This window comes from Narcine bancroftii, chromosome 6, assembly GCF_036971445.1.
Source record: "Narcine bancroftii isolate sNarBan1 chromosome 6, sNarBan1.hap1, whole genome shotgun sequence".
Lineage (NCBI taxonomy): Eukaryota > Metazoa > Chordata > Chondrichthyes > Torpediniformes > Narcinidae > Narcine > Narcine bancroftii.
The window spans coordinates 170,128,049-170,143,744 of NC_091474.1; the positions used below are offsets into that span (position 1 = coordinate 170,128,049).

Sequence of the window (15,696 nt, forward strand, 5' to 3'; positions counted from 1 at the left end):
CCAGAGTCTCCTCTCAAAAAAGCCAGCACACAAAGCTTCCTTTATGTTTAACTGGAAGGTGCTCACTGATCCATCAGGTCAGTTTTTCTCCAAACAATCCATCATAAAATGTGTTTGTTTCTAATAAGGCATTATTAATCTCAAAAATTAATTTGGATAAAATAATGATCTGTTTCAGTGAATAATTAGAATCAATGGAATTATAAACTATAACAATTTTTAAATGTTGTGAAACACAGACAAGTTTAAAACTGTACACACATAATTAGCCTTCCACGCATGGTTATTCCTTCCCAAGCAGCAATGGCCTTAAAATGACCTTTCCAAGTTAATTTAAAAATATGTAATCATAAAATGAGAAAAATGAAGAAATTGATAGTTTTGAAATAATTAAATACCATAAGATGAGCCACATACAAAGAGCACATATTCAAACAAGAGCCAATAAGCAAATTGTGTAAGTAAAATTAATATTCAGCCTAAATGTTAAAATGGTGATTAATGCTCCTAAGGGTTAGGGAATAAATCCTTTGTTCATCTTCAAAATTGCCCCATGAGACAAAAAGGCAGAGCCTCATTTTAGCATCTTAGCTCAAAAGGTGCATCACCAACAGTCCAGCACTCCTTCATTACTGTGTGGGAGACAACACTGTCAAAGTCATTGAAGACACTGCAACTTTTTAAACTCCCAACCATGCCAACTAGACTAGTTTACACTGCACTCCTATCCAAAAGCACCTTTTGTAGAGAACAAATTAATTTTTGAATGTATCTGGAACATCCATGCCACTGGCCAATGTGCATAGAGCTGTGATTCTCAACCTTCCCACTCACTGGCATATTAACTTCCAAATACGTTTTTTTCCAAAAAAAAGTTTTCTTTATTTAACATTGCATACCATTCTTATACTTCCACAAATGAATCTAAAATACTGTGCTATCTATTTCAATTTTACTTGGTGAAAAAAAAAATGGCCATCTCTAAATGTTTGTTCAATTAAGTTTCAATTATTTGGTTGGTCTGGATTCACTTGCAGGCTTGCAAGGATAGCAAATTTTCTTCCTTGATAAATAAAAGCTTTCTTTTAAATTATGGGTTTTAATTAGTTGAATTTAAATTCCACAACTGCCATGTTTCAATTTGAACTCATGTCATTGGATCAATGATCCAGAACATTTCACTGATCAAGTAACTGTAAACATCATTCAATCAAATCCCATTGAAGCAGTGCAAGATTGCTACATTATATGTTCCTAAAACATCCTACTGAAAAAAAATACTTCATCTGTTGTCACATTATAAACTAAAATACCAGTAACAAAACCCATATTGGTTCAAGTCCTATTGCACTTCGCAGTGTGCTGTATAAAAAGATTTGAAATAAATTAATAACAAAGGACCAAAGTAGTAAGTTTGCAACTGTCTATGCATGGCAGTGTGATTTTTCCCCACAAGATATCCAACTAACTAATCACATAAACTAGATGGCTGTAAAACAATTATTTTCCAGCTGCTTCAATGATACCACTACAGATTATTTGATGTTTTTATGTATAACTGCCAGTGTTGTTGGACGACAGGGTGAAACCCATAAATCTCCCTTCATTCCCACTGACCGAAGAGAATGCAGCACGTTCATTGCACACGAGAATACTGACCACATTGGAACAATTTTTTTTGGAAAGAGGAGGGGTGCGTTCTCACACATGTCAAAACCATGGCCTATTGAACACTATGTACTGTAACTAAGGCAGGTAACACCGGATGGCAGGTCTTTGACACACTTCCCCTGCAGTAGAAATGTGAGGAGAGAAAGTTCGGCCCAAACCAAGAGTGCCAGATTCGGAGAAAGGTGGGACTCAAGTCCGTGAAGAAACATGGGATGCACTGGAACCCGGGAAGCAGTCCCCATCCGTGAACACGGTGCACGGGAACCTGAGACGGTGCGGTCTGTGCACCCGCAGAAACTTCGGGCTCCCTCAATGAATTCAAGTAGGCGGTTTGTGGAACAATATCGAGTCATGTGTAAAATCAAGGAAACGGCGACGGCGTGTGCAGTGACCCAGCGTTCAGTGGAACAACGCCAAGGGTGTTCCATGCAATGTGGAGGGACACGAGGTTGGATCAGAGAAGGGGAAGTTTGCGCAGGTGGAGAAACTTCAATACTGAGCTATGGGGCATAAGCTCCACGTGGAGGGTCACGGGACAATAGCAGTCTCGTCATGGGCAGTTCTCAACTAATGCGCAACAACCCTCTCCTTTCGTCTTCCATGTGTTTTATCTGCAGCCTGTTGACGCGTTGTCCAGGCAAGAAACCGTGAAGACGAGTTTAATGACGCCAGGACGCTGCTGGAGTGATAAATCGGAATTTAGGCCTGCTGGACAAAACCACTGAATGACTAATGTTTTACTCACTTTCGTTTTAATGAGGAAACCCCCTGCCCACGCACACTCTCCGGGACCGCAGGGCTGCGATTCTACCGGGAGCGCGCACACGCTTTGGGCTCTCTGCTCCCTAGCAGACAGACCGTCACGGGCACCCAACCCACGGCTTTCGAACCTCTGGCGGCTGCTGGGGTTCGCAGGGCACCATGGGAATTGTCGTTTGGTCTCCCGACACGAGCCAGCGCGGGATTGAAACTACAATACCCGGCAGGCGGTGACGCGAGGCGCCTACCTTGAGCGTCAACCTTCGTCCCGATGACGCAACCCTCCCCGTCCCTGATTGGCGGTCGAGCTTTTATTGAGAACGGTGGCCGCGCCCGCGACCGATCGAGTCGAAATGGATAATTCGGCCGTCGATCAGAATAGGCGCAGGCTCTTCGGAAACGCTGCGCGGAACGTCCGCTGGTCTTCCACTGAGTGTTGGCCCGCCGGAGGATGAATGTTTGGGATGGCTACTAAAAACTGGCGTTTTCAGATCTGTTTGTTCAGTGCTCACACACACACCATCTCGGATCGGATACATGTCGAATAAATGTTACTTCATACACTTTGTCACATTAAGGCAGGACTCCTTTTGCAAGGAAAAGTTTGCCGAGTCAGAATTTTTTATGAACATTAATCGTAACAACCAAACTTCCTCCTACCAGAAATGGCATTAATTAAGATGTAATGAGCTTGCAAGATAGCTTGCATGTGTTGTCTTTGTCTGGCACATTTGAGTAACCGTTCAAATGAACAGTATTCAAGTATATTATCTGAATAAAAGAAGAATGTACCCACACAATCCAAGGCGAATACATCTAATACACGCGTTGCATTTACGTTATACGCTAGAGATTATACTTCGGAAAATGCACGGCATTTGAAGTTGATTTAACAAGAGCACCACTTTTCTAATTGGCTAAATACTTGCTTTCCTACTCCAGTTCAAGTCGCTTTTATCCATGTGAAAGTCATTGTTGGGCTCACCACTAATTTACAGCAACAGGCTGGGACTTGGTTAGTTGTGATTCCAAACTCAATACTTCCCAACCCATTCATGTTTTATAAATTATTTTAGTCACATTAATCCACGGTGCCTCTGCGCTCGTTTCTGTCCGGGCAGTTAGCAGGGTTTAACATTTCTGGAAAATATTTTAATACTGGATATTGTCGATGTGAACTCAGCGGCAATACAGCTGTATTTTAAGCCGCGTCAGAAACTGGAAGTCGTCTGCCTCTTAACACTCTTTGAGGAAATAAATTGCGAAGAAAGCATCATAGGGCTTTGATAGGCTCACATCACAAGTAGGCGTTTGCATAGTTTACGATTGGATATGTAAATTATTTTAATAGGTTTTTTTTGCGAAGCCTTGCTCTGGAGCAAGCTTTATAACTTTCATTCATTCACGGAAATGTGTTAGTATGTAATCTCCAGCCACTCTCTGAAAATGTTACCTCTGCGCCCGCCTCATCAGCGTGGAGAATACATATTTATGTAGACATTTGGGGGTAAGAAAAGGAGTTGGAAAAGTGCCAATCTGATCGTCTCAACTTCGCATCTTGCAAAGGAATACAGAATATTTTAAAGTCGTCGATGACTCCTCCAGCCACCACGTGTTCTTTGATGTCTCATCATCGCTCACTTTTTTCATGACCACAAACTTGCTTTATAATCCCAACCTCCGTGAAACCACCAGTTGGAAACTGTGGCTTTCCCTCCTCTTGATCGCTCTGACCACAACGTGGATTAGAATTTCCCCCCCCCCCCCCCCTAAAGACAGAGATTTGAAATATATTTGAGGTCACAGGAGGAAAATCCGACTTCACTGAAAAAAGGCTGTTTTGTATCTTGGAAGGGAAATCAAAAATAAAGAAACTGGACTGAATTGAACTGAGAGTCAAAATAACGGATAAATAACTGGACAAACTGACTATTCGTGGCTACTGTTAGCCCCTAATCAAAGTGTTGTGATGCGTATTCCCGTAGATCCCACTACGAGCCGGCGCTTTACTCCACCGTCCACCACATTGCCAGCAACGGGGAAAATGAGCGATGTGAGCGGGATGCTCCCTCATCAGGAACCAGGGCCCGGAGTCGGAACGGTCGGGACAGCGGCGGCGCTGAGCAGGTCTCTGATCCGGCCCCATGAGAACCGAACCATGGTGGATATCATTGCTGATCACCCTGCTGAGTTGGTGCGCACTGACAGCCCGAACTTCCTCTGCTCCATCCTGCCGTCGCACTGGAGATGCAACAAAACCTTGCCCGTGGCATTCAAGGTAGGAAGCAAAAAAATGTCAATTGTCTCGGATAAATGAAGGGCAACATTGACGGCAGCGAGAAGCGCGCTAAAATATATGCTGCCAGATTTTGAACGTCCATTTTACTGATCAAAAGATTTTGTGTTCAATTTATAATCTTTTAGTTTGCTGAGTGCACAAACTTTTTAAACTTCCTTATTCTATTTAACACTGATCAAACCCATAAAACTGGTGAGTGCACAGCATGTTATCGGTGGCATTCCACATCTATTTTTTTCTACCCCAACGCCTTTTTCTGAGCACAGGACAGTATGTGGATCTGAGAGGTGAGGTCTAAGCGTGTATTAATTGTTGCAGAGACTTCTCTGCGGCAAGAAACGGCAGTGTTTGTAACCTAGTGCTCGTCCGGAATTAGTAATTTCTGTCGAAAGAGTCGACTGTAAAATTGAGTTGTGGAAATGCCCAAATTGGCCGATGCTACGATGGTGAAGGGTCACAGGATTGGGAAATAAATGGCTGGGACAACATTCACACATTCCTGTCAATCAAAACAAAAACACCAGCTTGGAAGAGGACAACATCCATCATCAGGTTTTGCTGAGGAGCACTGATGTCAAGCAGAGCTGCGCTGGCGGTGGCTGAAGTCGCCCAGCCCGTTGGACCTGGCCTCCGCCAACCAGTGTCCTGGAAGCAGGAGCTAATCGGTGGTGATGAAAGTGTGTGTTCTTGTCCGACAGGTTGTCGCCCTGGGGGATGTTCCTGACGGCACTGTGGTCACGGTCATGGCGGGCAATGATGAGAATTATTCGGCCGAACTCCGCAACGCCTCTGCGGTCATGAAGAACCAAGTAGCTCGTTTCAACGATTTACGCTTCGTGGGCCGGAGTGGAAGGGGTACAGTTATACACCTACTTTAAATTCGTGGTCACTTTAACAGTATGCGCCTGTGTGTGAGGTCCACATGCAAGGCACGGGAACGTGACAACACCTAACGCTGATGCTGGTATAGAAATTATTGTTAACTGCATTCAGTTTTAAACGACAACTGTCGCGACTATGTATCTGTTTTCCACACCAGTTGATTCATTCACATTCTGGCGAAATATTACTTTATTGCAAGTTCATTTGTTGGTCTGTTTGCCTGCTCTGTCAATGTCCCAATATTTTAGCCCTTCATTCGCTGCCCTCTGCCCTATTCATTCTCAGAATTGGATCTGTCTTCTCGTCTTTCTGAAGCATGAACTGAAAACAATTTTACAGCTGCTGCAGCTATAAAGTTTAATACTCAAACGTGTCAACATTGTTGGCACGTTTCAATGCACTGCCCTAAACAACAACAAAATAATTAAAGGAGTGATTAGATGACCTTTCGCTTTATTCTTTCAGGTCAACGTTTTTCTTTCTGTTTGCAATAGACAAACAGGGAATAACCAGTACATTTCTAAAAGTGATCCTGAAGAGGGAGAAACAGGATTCTAAAAATCTTGATGATGCGATGTTAATGTTGTTTCCATAAAAATATTGTGAATTACTCAATGTGATAACAAAATGCAAGCACATGAACTGAATGCACCTGAAAAAAAAGTTCAAAGAAATCCTTGAGGAGTGGTGTACCCAGTTTTACTGTTTGGCTTTTATTTTGGCTAGTTTCCCAAAAAGCATTTTTTCTTTTAAAAAAAAGACTAACTGCTTGCAGGCTTTTCACGCATGGGAGATGAAGAAAGCTTCTTTTGATGAAGTGTAATTATGTCCAAACAGACTTGACCCTTTTTTCTTATGTTCTTCACAGAACAAACCCCTGCTTTGCTTTGAAGCAGGAGGTTTGTTTCCAGCTCAGAGTGTGCCAAAGGCAGGAAGAGCTGCAAAAAGATTTTTACGTCGAGACTTGTCTTGTGAGATTCAGTTTAAGAAGAGGGAGATGAAGAGATAATATCACTAATTGAATCCTATTTTAGAGAGCAATCACCAACAGATTGCAGCCAGTGTTACTGTAAGGAAGTGAGTGTTCTAACCACTCATTCACTTAGAAATGAGTTACCTATTAACTGATCCTAAACAGGAGACATAGACAAACATAGCTGACACAAATGGAAAATAAAAAAATATTAAAGACCTACATACTGGCCCAAAGAATGGACAGAGTGAAATGATTTTGAAAACTGAAAATACTGAGGAAGTTTGATTAACTGACTCATCAAGGGAAGATGTTTAAACAGACATAAACACAAGTTGAAAGCTTTCTATTACAAATTACTGGTCCTTTAAATAAGATAATGATATGAGGATCAACCAAGTGCATGGTCAGTAATTCAGTTTAAAACAGTCTGTTCTGATTCATTCACAAGTTCTTACAAAATCCTGTACTGGTACAAAGTGATGACTGCCTTGCTGACTCACTTTACAACACCCACCTTTTTCCTGTCCTGAAGCATTACTGCACACACTGCTTTGGAAATGGGCAACAATTGCATATCTAACTTATGACATACAGTATGTGGGAATGTCTATCAAAAGGTACAGAGGTTTTCTGATATTCCTGCAGCATTTACAAAAGACGAGAAGACAGATCCAATTCTGATCCAATTCATGGAACTACTGTTTATAATTTTTTAAAAAATTATAATAATGATGCAAATAATTAACAGACATCAATTTATCAAGAATGAATAAAACAGGCTTATATAAAAATAGTAATGGGAAATGTTCACATTTCAAAGTTATGGTTAAACCTATATGGAGGAATGTTAACAGCAGGTTCTAAACTTAGAGCCAGTAATACAGTTTATTTATTGTTGATGTGGATTTAAAAGATCAATTTAATCAGTTTCGTGAAAAGATGATGGGCAAGGTATATTCTTGGTTTAGTACTTTAGTCTAAATTTTAAAAAATAAACTTGCATTTCAAAAGTGCAAAATTAAGGCGGTTTCAAAATAATATTAAACTAGTGAATTGCTTTTGAACTATAGTTACAGTTAATAAGCAGATAGTTGCACACACTAAGATCCCAGCAAATGAGCACAATTTGTTGGTTGCATGGGTTTTAAGAAGAAATGTTGACTACAAGCCTGTAATTGAATGGTCCTTTGACATGGTTGACTATCTGATTGCATTTCTTTACGTTAACAACTATTCTGTCAGTTTGTAGCATATAGATCGTCTGCTTTTGATGAGTCAACCCGATATTTGAGATCTTAACATGCTGAATTTTCAGAGATTTGAAAATAACATATTGTACATATGGGAAATATCCACTAATTAAATGACCTTGGAATGATGCCTTTACACGGGCAGTTGGAAATTATTTTGAAATGATCCTTTAAAACCATTGCAAATATTTCGTACCTATGGCACCGAAAATTTCAGCAAAGCTTAATAGTTTTAAGACATTAAGTACTTGTATTTTTTCCCCTAAAAAAAAGGATTTAACTTAAAACGGAGTTGAATTATTCAGTTCTGTGTATTATGGTGTAAATCAACTATTAATGACAGATTCACTTTTATATGATAGATTATGTCATATCTTATTAATTATCAAATGAATTACTCTCCTCTTTAACTTTGTCATACTTTCAACAATGAAAACTCTATTTGCACCTTAAAAGAGAGTATTTCCCCTATAAAAAGCTCTCTCTTCAGAACCATTGCCATTTTAAACAAGCTCTCCATTTTATTATTTTATCATTGGGCAAGTCATTTCTCGCCTTCTAATTTCTCGAGTTTCTCCCAAAGTTCTTTCTCAAACTCATTTTGTCCACGGTTCCTGTTTTTGCCCCACTTTCTGCCAAACTCCAAATCTTTCCTGGCATCAATACTTGATGATATTTGAAGCAAAGTGGGGTCTAACACCTTCCAATCAAAATGGATGATATCAATGCTTTCCTCAAACATTGACATTAAACCTTTTAAGCAACAGCTCACCATAGCTGCAATTTTGCTCTCCTATCCAGAATGTTTGAATAAACCTCTCTCTTTAGAATTCTGAACTCATTTTCAGGCATCATTAAAACCATCTTAGAATAGTGTCCACACTATAGATATATATCCCAATAGAGTCTGCTTTCTTGGTTATTTAAGATTATTTTTAAAAGTTATACCTTTGGTCACTGATACAAATATCCTTGCCTTTATATCTCAACATTCATTTGATCTCAATAATTAGTTTTGGATATTTTAATTAGTTCAATCATTTATAAATGTGAATTTTACAATTATAGCTCTGTTATATTAATGAAATATATTTGCGACCAGGTGTGGTCCGACCTAGGAGGGGAGGCAGGCCCCTCCAGCCCGGGTAAGAAACCTGCATAGGAGAAGGCCACTCCGATATAAAACCTACGACCCAAGGACCTCGCTGCCACGTCCCAGCTTGCTCAGCCACGGCACACGAACTATGGGTGTAAAGGGTGGGGCCAGTACTGCGCACACTGCACTCCACTTAAAAGCTCCTTTGCGCAGGCCCGAGGACATGTCCACATCCTCCCCTCCACGTCCTCCCCCTCAAAAGATGCTCACAAACTCAAGCCAGCATGCTGGAACATCAGAACCATGCTAGACAAGGCTGACAGCCACCGACCTGAACGTCGGTCTGCACTCATCGCACATGAACTCCTCAGACTTGACATCAACATAGCCGCTCTCAGTGAAGTCCACCGTGCAGATGTAGGCAGCCTCCAAGAACGCGGCGCGGGCTACACACTCTACTGGTCTGGCAAGCCTATGGATGAACGACGCCTATCTGGTGTAGGCGTCATGGTCAAGAACTCCATTGCCTCCAAACTCAAAAACCTCCCGACAGGCCACTCGGACCGGATCATGTCCATGCGACTCCCCCTTCAAAACAAGCGTCGCATCACCCTCATCAGTGTCTATGCTCCAACCCTCCAGGCGGAACAAGCAGAAAAGGACAAGTTCTACACTGATCTGCGCAACCTCATTCAACGCACCCCTACAGCCGACAAGGTTGTCATCCTTGGCAACTTCAACACTCGCGTCGGCAAAGACTCCGAAACCTGGCCAGGAATCCTGGGCAAGCATGATGTCCGCAAGTGCAACAACAACGGGCGCCTCCTGTTGGAGCTCTGCGCAGAACAGCGGCTTGTCATTACAAACACCCTTTTTCAGCAGAGGGACAGCCTGAAGACTACCTGGATGCATCCCCGATCCAAACACTGGCACCTCCTGGACTACATCCTGGTGCGAGAAAGATACAAACGAGATGTGCTCCACACCAGGGTCATGCCCAGCGCGGAGTGCCACACTGACCACCGGCTGGTTCGCTGCAAGCTCAACCTTCACTTCAAGCCAAAATCCAGGAACAGTAAAGCCCCCCGAAAGAGGTTCAATGTTGGAAACTTGCAGTCAGACGAAGTGAGAGGAAACTTCCAGGCAAATCTCAAAGTAAAGCTCAAGGATGCAATCCGCCTTACGGACTCGTCCCCTGAAACCCTCTAGGATCAGCTGAAGACTGCCATACTGCAGTCCACTGAAGAGGTACTGGGCTTCTCCTCCAGAAAAAACAAGGACTTGTTCGACGAAAACAACCAGGAAATCCAGGAACTGCTGGCAAAGAAGCGAGCTGCCCACCAGGCTCACCTTGCAAAGCCGTCCTGGCCAGAGAAGAAACAAGCCTTCCGTCGCGCATGCAGCCATCTTCAGCACAAACTCTGGGAGATCCAAAATGAGTGGTGGACTAGCCTCGCCATACGAACCCAGCCTAGCGTGGACATTGGCGACTTCAGGTGTTTTTACGAGGCTCTAAAGGCTGTGTACGGCCCCTCACCCCAAGTCCAAAGTCCTCTGCGCATCTCAGTCGGCAAAGTCCTCCTCAGCGACAAGATCTCCATCCTCAACCGATGGTCAGAACACTTCCAATCTCTTTTCAGTGCCAACCGCTCAGTCCAAGAATCCGCCCTGCTCCAGCTCCCTCAACAGCCCTTAAGGCTAGAGCTGGATGAGGTCCTCACCCGGGAAGAGACATATAAGGCAATTGAACAACTGAAAAGTGGCAAAGCAGCAGGTATGGATGGAATCCCCCCAGAGGTCTGGAAGGATGGCATCAAAACTCTGCATGCCAAACTGCATGAGTTTTTCATGCTCTGCTGGGACCAAGGAAAACTGCCTCAAGACCTTCGTGATGCCATCATCATCACCCTATACAAAAACAAGGGCGAGAAATCAGACTGCTCAAACTACAGGGGAATCACGCTGCTCTCCATTGCAAGCAAAATCTTCGCTAGGGTTCTCCTAAATAGAATAATACCTAGTGTCGCTGAAAATGTTCTCCCAGAATCACAGTGCATCTTTCGCGCAAGCAGAGGAACTACTGACATGGTCTTTGCCCTCAGACAGCTCCAAGAAAAGTGCAGAGAACAAAACAAAGGACTCTACATCACCTTTGATGACCTCACCAAAGCCTTCGACACCGTGAGTAGGAAACGGCTTTGGCAAATACTAGAGCGCCTCGGATGCCCCCCAAAGTTCCTCAACATGCTTATCCAACTGCACGAAAACCAACAAGGTCGGGTCAGATACAGCAATGAGCTCACTGAACCGTTCTCCGTTAACAATGGCGTGTAGCAAGGCTGCGTTCTTGCACCAACCCTCTTTTCAATCTTCTTCAGCATGATGCTGAAACAAGCCATGAAAGACCTCAACAATGAAGATGCTGTTTACATCCGGTACCGCACGGATGACAGTCTCTTCAATCTGAGGTGCCTGCAAGCGCACACCAAGACACAAGAGCAACTTGTCCGTGAACTACTCTTTGCAGACGATGCCGCTTTAGTTGCCCATTCAGAAATAGCTCTTCAGCGCTTGACGTCCTGTTTTGCGGAAACTGCCAAAATGTTTGGCCTGGAAGTCAGCCTAAAGAAAACTGAGGTCCTCCATCAGCCATGACTACCAGCCCCCTGACATCTCCATCGGGCACACAAAACTCAAAACGGTCAACCAGTTTACCTATCTCGGCTGCACCATTTCATCGGATGCAAGGATCGACAACGAGATAGACAACAGACTCGCCAAGACAAATAGTGCCTTTGGAAGACTACACAAAAGAGTCTGGAAAAACAACCAACTGAAAAACCTCACAAAGATTAGTGTATACAGAGCCATTGTCATACCCACACTCCTGTTCAGCTCCGAATCATGGGTCCTCTACCAGCATCACCTACGGCTCCTAGAACGCTTCCACCAGTGTTGTCTCCGCTCCATCCTCAACATTCATTGGAGCGACTTCATCTCCAACATTGAAGTACTCGAGATGGCAGAGGCCGACAGCATTGAATCCACGCTGCTGAAGATCAAACTGCGCTGGGTAGGTCACGTCTCCAGAATGGAGGACCATCGCCTTCCCAAGATCGTGTTATATGGCGAGCTCTCCACTGGCCACCGAGACAGAGGTGCACCAAAGAAGAGGTACAAGGGCTGCCTAAAGAAAGCTCCTGGTGCCTGCCACATTGAGCACCGCCAGTGGGCTGATATCGCCTCAAACCGTGCATCTTGGCGCCTCACAGTTCGGCGGGCAGCAACCTCGTTTGAAGAAGACCGCAGAGCCCACCTCACTGTCAAAAGACAAAGGAGGAAAAACCCAACACCCAACCCACCAATTTTCCCTTGCAACCGTGCCTGCCTGTCCCGCATCGGACTTGTCAGCCACAAACGAGCCTGCAGCTGACGTGGACATTACCCCTCCATAAATCTTCGTCCGCGAAGCCAAGCCAAAGATATTCATGAAATAAACAAATTTCATAACATCTGCAATGTCAGAACGTTAACCTATGAGATATTTTTTCACAACTTAACTTTTATATTCTTTTGAATGAATATATTGTTTACCTACTTTGATATTTGATAAATGTCCTATTGACAGCAGTAATTAATTAATTCAGATGTATGTGTGATTTTACAAATATAATTTTTTTAATGTCTTAAATGTCACACAATTTTAAACATAGTTTTCTATAAATAATCAAAATTTGATATTTTACCACCTAGTCTTTATCAGTGATAATGTTACTACAATCAAATATCCCAAGTTTTTAATTTTATTTCATATAAATCAAATTGTGAAAATAGTGTATGTAATTCAGAAGTAAGACAGGCATCAACATTTCTGGCTAAATTAAGAATTTTAAAATAATTTTGAACACATTTATAAGTCTCCTTAATTATAATTAATGAATGGTATATTGCATTGAAACTTCCAACAATTAATACCATTATTTTATGAAATAGACAACTGGTACAAGGCTCTAGAGCTGTGGAGTTAAATTTAGAAAGTTAAAAATTGCTGCCAGTGGTTCTTTGCTCTTTGTGATGTATTGTTTGAAATTTACTCAGCGTAGCCTTCATAACAACGTCAGGTATTTTCAAATTATTCCAAAAATAAAAATATTACACAAAGTCAAAATGAATTTTGAATGCTATTCTAAGACAAAATTTTCCCTTAACAACCTAACTGGCATTAAAAATAACATGATTGTGAGTAAATACAATGGATTTTGAAATTATTAACTTTAATTGTTAGGAAATTTCTTTATTCTTCATCAATTTGTAACTTGTGTGGATGTATTTCAACCTCTGTAAAATATTTTAAAATAAAGTTCCTATGTTATTCTTAAGCATAAACTAGAAATGCTGGAAACACTCAGCAAAGCATTAGCAGAAAGAGAAACAGAGTTAGTGTTCCAACCACAGACCCTTCATCAGCTTGAGATATTATTTCTTTCACTTTCCACCCTTACTTCCTGACCAGCTGACTCTGCAGTTTTTTTTTGTTTCAGACTTCTTTCCTGTTTCTGCAGACTTTTTTTCTTCTTGATTTGTTGGCTCTAAGATGATCGGCTGCTCAACCTGCTTGATGATGTCATTAGATGCCAGGGATCCTCTTTGAACTCATGCCCAATGGTGCCCAATATCAAAATTGGGAAATAAATACGACGATCACAAGGTCTTTGTGGGCAGTTTCCTTTGTGGTCAGCAGTGAATACCATTTCACTGTTAACTGCACAGTGCAGATGTTTATATGGTACCTGCTAAATTTAAGAGTTTTACACTAATGCTTTTGTAAAATGCATTCATTTTATATATAAAAAACACATTAAGATAAGATAAGTTACTATAGTTGAGTAACTTAGTTGAGTTTGAAATCGTGATAATGTTGGCCTTTAGAGCATTATCAGCATTGATATTAATTTTCAAGATTAATGTCATTAACATTTGTGCATAATTCTTTACAGTAGCTGTGAGTGGCTAGTCACTAAAGCTCCCGAGTGTGTGATAAATGTGCTTTTTAAATAGCACTAGTGCTATTGTGATGAACGATCATAGGTCTGAAATGGTCTTTTTTTCTGTCAAATACTGTTGCCTGCTGCTGAGCATTTTCAGTATTGACTGCTACTTACTTCAGATTTCCGGCAGGCAAAGTATTTTGCTTTTGCTATATAAATATAGAGTTGGACATTTCTCGCTGCTGCATGCTTGAAATGTCCAACATAATGGTGGCTGTGTGTTGTGCTCAGCTTCTAAAACGTAACTCCACTAAAGTCATTGAAATGAATATTGAAAGTAGAACTCAATTCACAACTGCTACAAGATTGTACATTTCGCAAAGGGAACTTAAAAAAAAACTAGTCTATGCAGTGGGAACCATGAAAACTACTGCATTCATGTTAAGAACATGGTTCCCTTCAGAGAATGAAATACAACATTTTTACTTGATCTGGTCTACAAGCGACTCCAGATCCATAATATGGTTGAGTTGTAACTGCCTCATCATTTTAGGTATGGACCAATAAATACTGGCATTATCAGCAAGACATATATCCTGACAACAAATACATTTCTAAAAATGTTCTTGGGTGATTTGTATCATTTGGCAAATTTTGAACACAGAAACACACCCTTAGTTAGATCAAGATTAATATTTAGTTGTCAGACTAAATTTCACCAAAAAGATTTTTAAAATGGCAATGTATTTTTCATGACCTTTTTTTTAGAATGAAGCCTCTTTAACTCTCTACATTTTAAGGACAATTTGAGATATTTCAGAGTAAAGAGATTTTAATGTGTTACATATCACAATGTCAGATCACATCGAGTGATCAATATGATCACATTGAAAAACAAAAGCAGATAATGAATTATAAAGGTTGGCACATGATAGTGCGACAACACAAGTGAATTTCTTTTCTTTGAAAAGCAGTTTCTTGTCCAAATATTTTAACTTTTAAGATTTACAAACTTTCTCTTGATCTCTACAATACTCAAATTACATGTAAGCAAATTTTCAAGTAAACCAAATTCTCGTCAACATTAATGCAGAGATTATTATGATAAAATCTCATATTTCAGGCAGAGATCATTTTCATAACACTGACTTCAGAATTGGAATGACAGTTGAAGGCTTTATTCCAATGCTGCAAATAGTTTGTACAATTGTTGTTAATTGGTGAGTGAAGGATGATAACCAGATAAAAAGTAAAAGAATATTTAACTACATTTTTTCAGGGAAAAGTTTTACATTGACAATCACAGTATTCACAAACCCACCCCAAGTGGCTACCTATCACAGAGCTATAAAGGTTACAGTGGATGGACCTAGAGAACCTAGAAGTAAGTACCACCTATTTATGTCTTTACTGAACTGATTTATGTAGAAATTTAGTTTGTCTAAAAATCAAAATTTTTATTTATTTCTGGATTTTCCATTAAAATGCAAGAAAACATCTGTCAGCATTTTTTATTTAGAAGAAAGATGTTAAATCTTGAACACGTGCAATGGTCTTCAGGAATAAGTTGACTATTAAGTATGGTTAAAAATTTATGTACCTTTCTGCCTTATTACTGGTGTTCAAATGGGAGGTTGAATGAGACATTATCTCACCTTAACACAATTCTTAAATCTGTAAGTGCTCACCTCAGTAACTCATGGCATTCTATTCGTTCCATTCAGTTTACACTGAAGTGAATGCAAATAAAGAGATTGAAATGTTACCTAAAAGCA

General features: G+C 41.0%; 2 protein-coding genes across 5 annotated transcripts in view; one reads left to right on the forward strand and one right to left on the reverse strand.

Annotated features, from left to right (window-relative positions):
* The window catches only part of supt3h (SPT3 homolog, SAGA and STAGA complex component), a 495,649-nt gene extending 493,000 nt beyond the window's left edge, over window positions 1-2,649 (reverse strand). The window contains exon 1 of the mRNA XM_069886702.1: window positions 2,417-2,649. The gene's annotated coding sequence lies outside the window, so the exon portion shown is untranslated. The remainder of the gene's footprint in view (window positions 1-2,416) is intronic.
* Window positions 2,650-3,658: 1,009 nt separating this feature from the next.
* The window catches only part of runx2a (RUNX family transcription factor 2a), a 140,227-nt gene continuing 128,189 nt past the window's right edge, over window positions 3,659-15,696 (forward strand). For 2 of the 4 annotated variants that reach the window (XM_069886696.1, XM_069886698.1), the window contains exons 1-3: window positions 3,809-4,708; window positions 5,428-5,584; window positions 15,201-15,305. In XM_069886696.1, coding sequence (XP_069742797.1) covers window positions 4,400-4,708; window positions 5,428-5,584; window positions 15,201-15,305 — 571 coding nt within the window. In that variant the 5' untranslated portion in view covers window positions 3,809-4,399. Of the gene's footprint in view, window positions 4,709-5,427; window positions 5,585-15,200; window positions 15,306-15,696 lie in introns of all 4 variants that reach the window. The other 2 variants (XM_069886699.1, XM_069886700.1) reach the window with 2 other exon arrangements.